Source organism: Sebastes umbrosus, chromosome 11 (assembly GCF_015220745.1).
Source record: "Sebastes umbrosus isolate fSebUmb1 chromosome 11, fSebUmb1.pri, whole genome shotgun sequence".
In the NCBI taxonomy this organism is placed as follows: domain Eukaryota; kingdom Metazoa; phylum Chordata; class Actinopteri; order Perciformes; family Sebastidae; genus Sebastes; species Sebastes umbrosus.
The window spans coordinates 20,993,691-21,004,059 of NC_051279.1; the positions used below are offsets into that span (position 1 = coordinate 20,993,691).

The following is a 10,369-nucleotide window of genomic DNA, read 5'->3' on the forward strand; positions in this document are numbered from 1 at the left end:
TGTTGTAAATGACGCAAGCACGTAACTTCTTCTTCTTCTTCTTCTTCCTCTTCTTCTTCTTAGGTGTTTATTGGCGATTGGCAAACCAGCTTATAGGTGCATTACCGCCACCTACTGGACTGGAGTGTGGAGCAGGAGATTGTGCAGAAACAAAATAAAAATAATAATAAAATAAATAAATAATAAGAATAAGAATAAAAAATAACAATAAAAAAAAAATGTTAATAATAATAGCAATAATAGTTATTAAATTCTCTCCATTATTCCTGTTGCCCTTAAGTAATTAATTGGAAGATTGTGTACTTTCTTAGATGTATTTCCTAGCAGATTCCCCATGTAATAGTTCCATCATCTACTCCTGATAGCAATTCCCTTCTTTCTTTGTCATATTTGTTGCACTCTATAAGAACATGCTTGACAGTTTCCGGTGTATTACAGTGTGTGTATAATCCGGTAGGGTGCTTGCCTATTCTATGGAGTGTTTGGTTTAATACTGTATGTCCTATTTTCAGACAGGTAATGACCATCTCTTCCCTTGGGCTCCCGCTCCGTATTCCACCAGCTCCTACATGTTTCTGAATACTGTACAGATGTGCAAGCACGTAACGTGTGCAGGGTGATGATTTGTAGATCAACAGCAAACCAGCAACCAGAGCCTGCAGAATGATTATCTGTGTTGATTGGCATATAGGCAGCTCTCTAGGTGCGGTGTTTTTTTTCCACACACATGTATTAAATCTGCAGTAGGCAGAATGTTTTTGGCATCATTGGGGGGGAAATATCCATAATAACCTCTTCAGCATATTGTAATTCAAGTGTTCTGAGAGAAAACTAGACTTCTGCACCTCCTCATGGCTCTGTTTCAGGCTTTAAAACATCTAGCTGGTGACTGGAGACTTTGGCCAATCACAGGTCATTTCAGAGAGAGAGAGTGTTAGGAAAAAAATCTTTACAAAAACTAAATGTAAACTCCAAGATTTTGATTCCATCTCTGACCAAAATAAAATACAACATCTACTTGGAGAAAATAGTGTCATCAGCATAGAAGCTGCAGGATATGTCAGTGCATGTCACAGCCTAAGAGACAACCTTACCAACACATAACAGATCTCACACTCTGCCTTTTATTTACTCCTCTACTGCATGGTTGTTGTTTGTTTGTTTGTTTGTTTTTTACATTTATCATTTGATATTGCAATATATTGTTATTTATTGTTTTTTATTTGTTTGTTTGTTTGACTGACACAACAAACATGAATTATTTCTGTATTGTTTTCTTCCATTTACATGCATGTTTTTTTTAATATCTATATATTGTAATTTGCTTAATTAATTGTATATATGTATATAAATGTTTTTATTTTTTTATTTTTTTATTTATTATTGAATTGACGCTTTGGCAATATTGTTCACCTGACAGTCATGCCAATAAAGCATATTGAATTGAATTGAATTGAGTGTTCCTATTGAGCGTTCCTATTGGCTGTGCTCCGGCTGTTGGGCGGTGCTTGGTATTTCCTCATCTTATCTCAACATGGCTGCCGGGTCACAAACGTTCTCATTTTACAGCTAAACAGTACACTACAAGATGATTCTGAAAGCATTTGAGGCGATAAATAGGCATTACAGTAATAGAATTTGTAACAGTTTGACCATTTGTTCGGAGTTTGCAAGTGATTGACAGCTGCTCAGAGACGGCAAGGCTCCAGCTCGGCTCTGATTGGTGGTTGTCCTCCGGTCTGTGAAATCTTGCAGAGGCACATGATTTTTTTTCAGATTACCTGTCTCATGCACTACTGTCAGGATATAGTGACCGTTTTATAAATAAATAACTTTTTTAATGATATTTGCTCCAATTCTACCCCCTGCTGGTTTAATTAAAGCCCATATAGAAAATAAACATATAGCAATGCGTCTCAGTGTGATCAGCCCCAACAATGCTGGAGTTCTTCAGATAAAAATTAAAGCTAAATCTACTCACCAAAGTCATTACATGCATATAAAGAAGTGTAGTTGTATTTGTATGTAATTAATAACTGTGTTTTGACTCAGGGTCTCATGAGATGTTGATAAAATTAGCCAATCATCATCTAATGTGCAGATGTGCAAAGTTTAACAAGTCCCATACATGACTTGTTTGAGAAACATGCATGTGATCCTGCCCAGGAGTCAACCACCACTAATAAATGCCCCACTTATTACAAACAATGTCCCAGACAATGTAAAATAATATAGAAATGCATGTGTGCATAGAGGTTTGAGGGTGTCTGTTAATAATAATCCTATATGTTTCTCCAATGTCCATAGATTAACAGCATCTGGGCCTTTCTGTCTTGCCGTTTTTCTCCATTGTTTTGATGCATTTATAGAAACAGAAAGCCAGATTTTTGGAATAATAAACATCCAAATTGACAATAAAATTAAGAAAAAATATGTTCTGTTTATTCAAATTTTTTTTATCAACTTGGTGTGTCCCGACACATGAGACTTTATACTGATTATTTTGTTCTCTCTGCATATGAGCACACACCACAGAAGCAGATTCCTCTACATTGTGAACAGGATTGAGAATATTGTGAGCAAAAGACTCCGGTGAAAGATGATGAGTTCTTCAAAAAGATTTCAATGTCACCTTACCCCACTGCAAAAGATGAGGACTGCAATGTATGGGTCTGTCAGCCCCATGAGACCTGGTCCTCTCTCTAAATTCTTTAGCAAAACAAAACATTTATTTTATACAAGTCAAACAATGTAATGCTATAAAAACTAATTGCATTGTTCACCAAAGAAACCCCTTGAGTGGCAACTGTTACAGTTAATTTTTTTTTTGGCATACAGTTTTTGTCAAAACTCTGGCTTTGATTGCATGCTTATTGGAAACGTTTTGGAAGCTTTTTGGAAGCTTTTTGTGTTTTTAGGATGGGGTTAGATGATGCACTTAAGTGTTTCAAGAGTTACAGCAGCCTCTAGTGGTTTTAAAGAGATATCTGCAAGCATCAGGGGTAACTTGAGCCTTGACATGTATGTTCAGTAAAATACAGTAAGGAGAGGAAAACATGCACATTCTCAAAATTGTTTGTTTGCTCCCGCACACACTTTTCTCTGCTTTATTAGTCAACGTTTCGGTCAACAAGGACCTTCATCAGGACATTAAGAAGATAAAATGGTAGTGTGTGTTCTTTTAAACACCACCAAATCAATGTGATTGGATGATTGAAGAAGTGTCTGCCATCCCTATTGGTTAAGGAAGTGACATCATCACATAGCGATTGCACCATGAAAAAAACAGGAAGAGAAGAGAAGAAAAATACATGCAAAGAACATCTAACATACATCACTATTGAAGGAAAACACTTCACATCATAGGTATATAAAGTTATACATTAAAAACATTGCTTGGTCAATTTACTAACAGCAACTCAAACAACAAGATCAAAATACCAAGCCATCATCATTACAATTAAGTAGAAGTTCTATATTTCACAGACATACACTCAAATCTAATTCATCATTGAGCCCAAAGTGGGTCCCAAAAGTTTGAGTTGCTGTTAGTAAATTGACCAAGCAATGTTTTTAATGTGTAACTTTATATATTTATTATCATGCGCCCTGATAAGGTAAGATTATTAGTGTTTTCCTTCAATAGTGATGTATGTTTGATGTTCTTTGTTTGACATGTATTTGACATTGCAGTTTTTTTCATGGTGCAATGGATATGTGATGATGTCACTTCCTCAACCAATAGAGATGGCAGACACTTCCAATCACATTGATTTGGTGGTGTTTAAAAGAACACACGCTACCATTTTACCTTCTTAATGTCCCGATGAAGGTCCTTGTTGACCGAAACATCGACTAATAAAGCAGAGAAAAGTGTGTGCGGGAGCAAGTAATTTTTTTGAAACAGTAAAATACAGTAAACAACAAGGAAGACAACAAAAACGGTTTGCATACATACACGTTTCATTAGATTTATCACATTTAGTTTAATATTAAAGTCAATGGTAAACTTGCCAGTGCAACTTTGGCAGCCAATGTTCTTTACAACAAAACACAGTACATTAATGCCTCAAGAAAAAGTATTACCTTTACATGAAAATAAAATTGAGGATCCTTTTACATCAACAAAAAACCCAAACTATAACTTGGAATAATTCTTCCAAACATGCAGTGCGATATTAAATTAAAGAGTAAATATAATTTTTAAGCTTCAGCAAGACCTCAGCGAGAAATAAAAAATATTTCTTTTTCAAGTACAACCATAGTCTTCCCCAATATTTACAACGAAACAGTCCTCAATAATGTTTCAGGAATATTGTACATTTGAGTTTGTTCTCGAACTGTTATGAACAAATTTAACCAAGATATTCAAATCATATTAGTTGACTATTGCATGAATAAATCAGCATCAAAAAGGTAATTATGTCAATAAGTTCTATGCAGGACTGGGCAACATAATTATACATATTTTCTTTGCTTTTAACGTTTTTATCCAAATAGAAGTTAGTGATTTCATATTTTTTAAATAAATGTGACATTAACAAAATGTTGCATTCATGTATACAATTTTGTTCTTTGTAATGCTATTGCAATGAACAATTTAACAATTAAAGGCATAACAAAAATGGGCTATTGCTGATGTACTGTAAAAACACCGTAGTGTGATCACAGGATTTAAAATATGGTATATAGCCCAGTCCTACATAGAAATATGGCATTTAAAGCTCAGAGTAATGTCTTAAGTCATGTCCATGGCAAGAAGTTACAGTGCAGCGCCAGGCCCAGCACCCAGTAAGAGAGGAAGTATCCCAGGATGCTCTGAGTCGTCGGGGAACAGCTTTTAAAGTGTGGCAGCAGTGCGACGATGGGGTTTTGAGGTGTGTGCTTGCATCCGTTTCTGGAATGTGTCTGCAGCTGTACGTTGGGATTTGATGTTTTCCTTCGATGGAGAAGCGGTTCGTTGAGGAGGAGCAGGTGAGCGCTTATCCAGAAGGGCACGGGAGACGAGGAGGCCATGAATCTGGTTAGAACCTAGAAATGTAGATGAAAAAATTGGAATGAGTGGAAATAAATAAAACGGATTCAAATGTCCCACAAGAAAGGTGATTGTATCATTGACTTACCTGCACATGCATGCACAATGTCCCAAACACCAGTAGCACAGTTGAATGTACGACGTACACAAACACTCTGGGGTTAAACAATCCCGGTGTGGGTTTGTCAAGTCCTTTGTTTGCACCCGTCTCCCAAAGTCCGAGTCTCAGACACAGTTCTGGATTGGCTTGGAAATATGCATAAGCTGCCATTATGCCGAGGGTGGCCATGGGTAGAGCCAGAATGAAGTTCGGTATCTGCTTCAGCTCAAAGTAGCGGAGGAAGCCCACGTCCCAGTAAACATCCTGGATGTGAGAGTAAAGCAAGGGGAGAGGTCTCATGCACCAAAGGGGCGGTGGACCGTTTTCATCTGGAACCCGGTAGCCCTTTAGTTCAGCCAGCGACAGAAGAGCAGGGGGGATCCTCTCCAAGGAGACAGACGGTGTGCAAAACGTCCTATACCCGTAGTACTGGAACGCACAGAAGGGAAGGGCAATGATTGCAGTTCCCAAGAGGGAGGTGAGCAGGAGACGGATGATGGCCCAAATATAGCGGAAGACTTTACTGTGGCCTTTTGTTGTTGTTCGATACACACGAATCTGGGAGATGGCGTACAGCGATGGAAGATACAGTAGAAATCCTATGTTAACAAGTCCGTTAGATCGTGCTGCAGTGGCGATGCTGAGGGCCAGGCAGGCTCGGAAGGTGAATCCTTTCTCCAGGAGGAACAGACCGCCGAACGTGAGCGCCGCAAACAGGCTCTCCGAGTATCCAGCGGTCATGAAGACATTGGCAGGCGTGATGCAGTAGAGCAGGCTGGAGAGCAGAGCGAGACGTCTGTCCTGGAGAACTATCCTGCTGAGCGCGTACAAGGCGACCGCGCTCAGCAGGAAGAGGGCACTGTTCCCAAGAGCCACCGCCACCAGCAGACGCCCACGCACACTCAGCCAGCTGCTCAGGGGCCACAGCAGCGTCTCTGCCAGGCCCCGGAGGACGACGGGGTAGAGGGGGAAGAAAGCAAAGTTGTGCTCGTAAAGGTATCCTCTCTCGGCGATGAAGAGGAAGTGCTCGGCATCCCAGTGGGAGAGGCCACCGAACAACCACTCCACTGCAGAGTCCAAGTACAGAGGCTCCTCTGTCCGTGGGGGCCTGAACGCATCAGCATCATGGTCAGGGATGACAGCATTGAAGGCAGCCTGAGGGAAAGATATTTAACAATATTAAAAAATGGCATCATAAACAGTTTTTCAGCAGTCTGTGACCTACTTACCACATACAGTGTGTATTCCCCTGAGCACAAATATTCAGGGTAATTTGGCAGTAATTCCAAAGAAATTTCAAATAGGTTACTTGCTAATTATCACCTAATCACCATGAAATTTGTGGACCTGTAAAATGAAGAGTTACCATATATTTAATTTAGGCTTTAGAATTGCTTTTTAAAAATAATATTTCTTAATATAAGGAAAACCTATCTGCCATGGTGGCAGGTGACCTGAAGTTTTCACCTGTATTTGGCAGGTGGCAGGTGCTAATTTCATTCCCTGTACATACTCCTATACAGAGATATGTTATACCAAATACTACTGATATAATTTCAGAGAACATTGTACAAAAAATTAAAATAAAGTAAAGTATTTCCTGAGTTAATCTTTGCATGTAAACTATTAATTAGAATCCAGTACAGGGTTTTTGAGAATTATACAGAATCACAAAACACAATATTGCAATACTCAATATTTCCATCCACCCCTAGTAAAAACAGAGTCAGTGGTAACAGACAGTAGAAATATGGATCATGTAACCTTAATCCCTGACTATTTTTTATTTAGAATTGCTTTTTAAAAATAATATTTCTTATTATAAGGAAAACCTATCTGCTATGGTGGCAGGTGACCTGAAAGTACCATGTTATTTAGCAGGTGGCAGGTGCTCATTTCATTCCCATGGCTACCACACAGAACCATGTTGCCAAGGTGACTTGAACATCAGGGGAATAATAATAAACCCTACAGCTAGGTTAGCAGAATCACAGCATCCAACCTGGTAATAAGCTTACCTGCAGAAACAGTGACAGACCCCTGGTGACTGTGGCGAACTCCAGAACCGCTCTGACATCCATAGTCATTGGTGAAACGGAGACAATGTGAGAAAGCCGGTTGTGACAGGCCTGAGCATCGTCGCTGCTACGAGACAGTCCCTGCTGGATCCGTCATGTTGTCTATCAAACATAGCTAACTAGGAAACACTATACTGCGAATGAGAGGCTGGAAGTTACCTGCTTTCATTGGTTTGGCAAGTTTACGGTGTTTAAAAGGGTTAACACTAGTTTATTAGACAGTTGCTCGTCGCTCAGGTTGCAATCTTTGTCCTCACATCCTCATTCATCCTGCAGCAGCAGCAGCTCTGCTTCCTGTCCAATGGGACCTTTGACTTCCGGGGTCACCGAACTCATTTCAAAATAAAAGCCCAGATGTTGAGAAGCGTGGTCGAGTTTCTGCTACACGCACATTGAATTGTATCGTAAATTCGTGAGCCTGGTTTGATAGCTCAGGGCTTATGCCCTTTTCTATCCATAGGAAATCATTGGAGGGAGGAGAGAGGAGATGGAGGAGGAGCCCAGTTGGTGTTGGGGCAGCATGGCCCATGCCCGGCCAGATGAGGAGGTTTTTTTTCTTTCTTGGTTTTCTTCTATATATTTATATATATATTTTTGTTTTCCTTTTTGTCCCTCTCTTCCTCATAACAAAATAAAATTAAATGAAATATGGATAAAACAAAATGGAGAGAATTTTTTTTTTAATTAATTAAAGGGACTGTTTGTAACTTTCAGAAATGCTTGTTAACAGCGACACCTGTGGCCGTTAAGTCAACGAAAGTCAGCGTCAGGCTCGCGAGCTTGTGCTCGCTCTAAATAGACATGAACGAGCATCGCTAAAAACAGTGAGGCGACTCACGTCAGCTAAAACCACAATATCACTCTATATTTCACCTGCTTGGCAGTAATGTTAGCTGACCAGACGAAGGTCTCTCCATGAATCACTGCTGATCCTAGTGTTGGCTTTTCCTGCTTCAGCCTCCGGGGCTGAAGCAGAAAGAGAAACGTTATCGTCTCTGACCGCGTCCGCAGGGAGACACCGGCACCCGGTCAGAGATGATAACGTTACTCGCTGCGGAGCCCCGTCACTTCACCAGACACGGGAAACCTCTGTTGGTCTGGAGGAGCTGCAGCATTTATTTCTGCACAAACGTCCACTGTACATTCACTAGATATTCTCAGAGCTAAAGTTACTCTTCTGCAGTTTGTAGTGTGCGCGCATGCACGTGAGGTGGAGCGAGAACGCGCGCGGTGTGTGAGTGAAGACAAGCAGGCAGCGGAGCGGTCTAAACAGCGTAGCCACACGCAAGCGCGCATTGGAAACCGACCCGGTAGATTTATACGTGTAAAAAGTTACAAACAGTCCCTTTAATGAAAAATAAATACATACAAAAGAAATGAAGAAAAAAAAAATAAAGAAATAAAGAAAACTTTATAAAAGCCAAAATAACTGGGCAAGATCAATATCATGTGACTGTGTACAGTGTGTGCTCTTGAGAGGGGTGAGGGGGTGGCAGTCAGGGTGCAAATCAAATTAAGGCAAGATTAAAAAGAATAAGATAAAATAAAGTAGAATAAATATAAATAGGTAGATAGATAGAAGTAAAAGAATGATGGATAAAAGGATGGTGTTTAATAGGGTGATGGATAAAAAGATGATGTTTTAAAAGAGAATGATGGATGAAAAAGGATGATGTGGTTGTATGTTGTGTGTGGACTGTAACTGGAGTTAAATGTAATCATGGGTTAATACTGGTTGTGGGGGGTTGAGAGTTATGGTGGCTACACGCTCATATATAATTGTTTTCAATAGCAAGTGTAGCAAATGATTATCAATACCGGTTTAGTTTTTGTTGACTTCTTATAACCTTATATCTGCTTTGATGTGAGACATTGGTGACGTCGTGTTTCGGATCTTTTTGTCATGTGACTGGTGTAGTATTTTCCCTCTCCAGCAGGAGGAGCTCCACACTGTCTTATGGACTTTTTTTTCCAAGTGATGCAAGGATGTTGTTCTTCATTCAAATCATGTGAGAACATTGTGTTTTCCTGTCTTTTTAGTGTTGGATTTAAACCTGCAGTAGGCAGAATATTTTTGGCATCATTTGGGCAAAACAATCCATAATAACCTTTCAGCATATTGTAATTCAGGTGTTCTGAGAGAAAACTAGACTTCTGCACCTCCTCATGGCTCTGTTTACAGGCTTTAGAAAATCTAGCCCGTGACTGGAGACTTTGGCCAATCACAGGTCATTTCAGAGACAGAGCATTCCTATTGGCTGTGCTCCGACTGGTGGGCGGTGCTTGGTATTTCCTCAACTGATCTCAACATTGCTGCCGGGTCACAAACATTAGGCTCATTCCAGATGAGCCAGGCCTGCGCAGAATCGATCACCGGCGATCGCCGCGCAATGCATGCCGGTTAGATTTGTGTCCGAGTTGATGCCGATTTGCTCTGATGTCATGCACACGTGGGCAACAGTTTTTAGAGACAGGCGCCGCAGTTGCTCTCCACCGACTGCAAGACCCAGGGCATTATGGGAAATGCCTGGCTCGCGCCTGATCAAAGAGCTGATTGGCTCTTAGTTTTGACAGCAAACACCACGCGTAGTAGAAAGTCACAACTTTCTGTGTAATTGTAATATTTAACGGTAGATTGTATTAGTCTCATGTTGTGCAATGAAGGTTTCATCTGTTAAACACGTCTTGTGTGGTTGATAATAATTGTTATAATAATGAAGGTTATCTATATATAACACTTATCAATACGAGTGCTCATTATGTGCTTTACAAGGCGGACATAAAAATAATAAAGGATAGAATCCAATGCGTGACACACCCACATTTCCACAAAGATTTATAAACGAATATAAATAAATCCCAAAACTACAAGTGGCCTACAGATCGGATCTAACAGGAAGTAACTCTTTCTGTGACTTCCTGTAAACATCAGAGGACACAGAGACCCATGGATTTTTTCAGATTACCCGTCTCATGCACTACTGTCAGGATATAGTGACTTTTTTTAAAAATCATATTTGCTCCAATTCTACCCACTGCTGCTTTAACGTAAGTACTCTCAAATGTGGACTCAAAAGAGTGATTTTTCTGATATGTGATGTATAATAAAATGAACACGAAGCGGTTTCTTACCCATGGTATCTGTTTGGACCCCGA

The 10,369-nt window shown here is 40.0% G+C and overlaps 1 protein-coding gene across 1 annotated transcript; it reads right to left on the reverse strand.

Moving 5' to 3' along the window:
• Positions 1 to 3,940: 3,940 nt before the first annotated feature.
• pigv (phosphatidylinositol glycan anchor biosynthesis, class V) lies at positions 3,941 to 7,771 on the reverse strand. The gene is made up of 3 exons (XM_037785897.1): positions 7,154 to 7,771; positions 5,124 to 6,290; positions 3,941 to 5,031 (listed from the first exon to the last, which is right to left on the reverse strand). Exons 1-3 carry the CDS (start codon positions 7,220 to 7,222, stop codon positions 4,744 to 4,746), a joined length of 1,524 nt encoding a protein of 507 aa, XP_037641825.1. The 5' UTR covers positions 7,223 to 7,771; the 3' UTR covers positions 3,941 to 4,743.
• Positions 7,772 to 10,369: the final 2,598 nt, after the last annotated feature.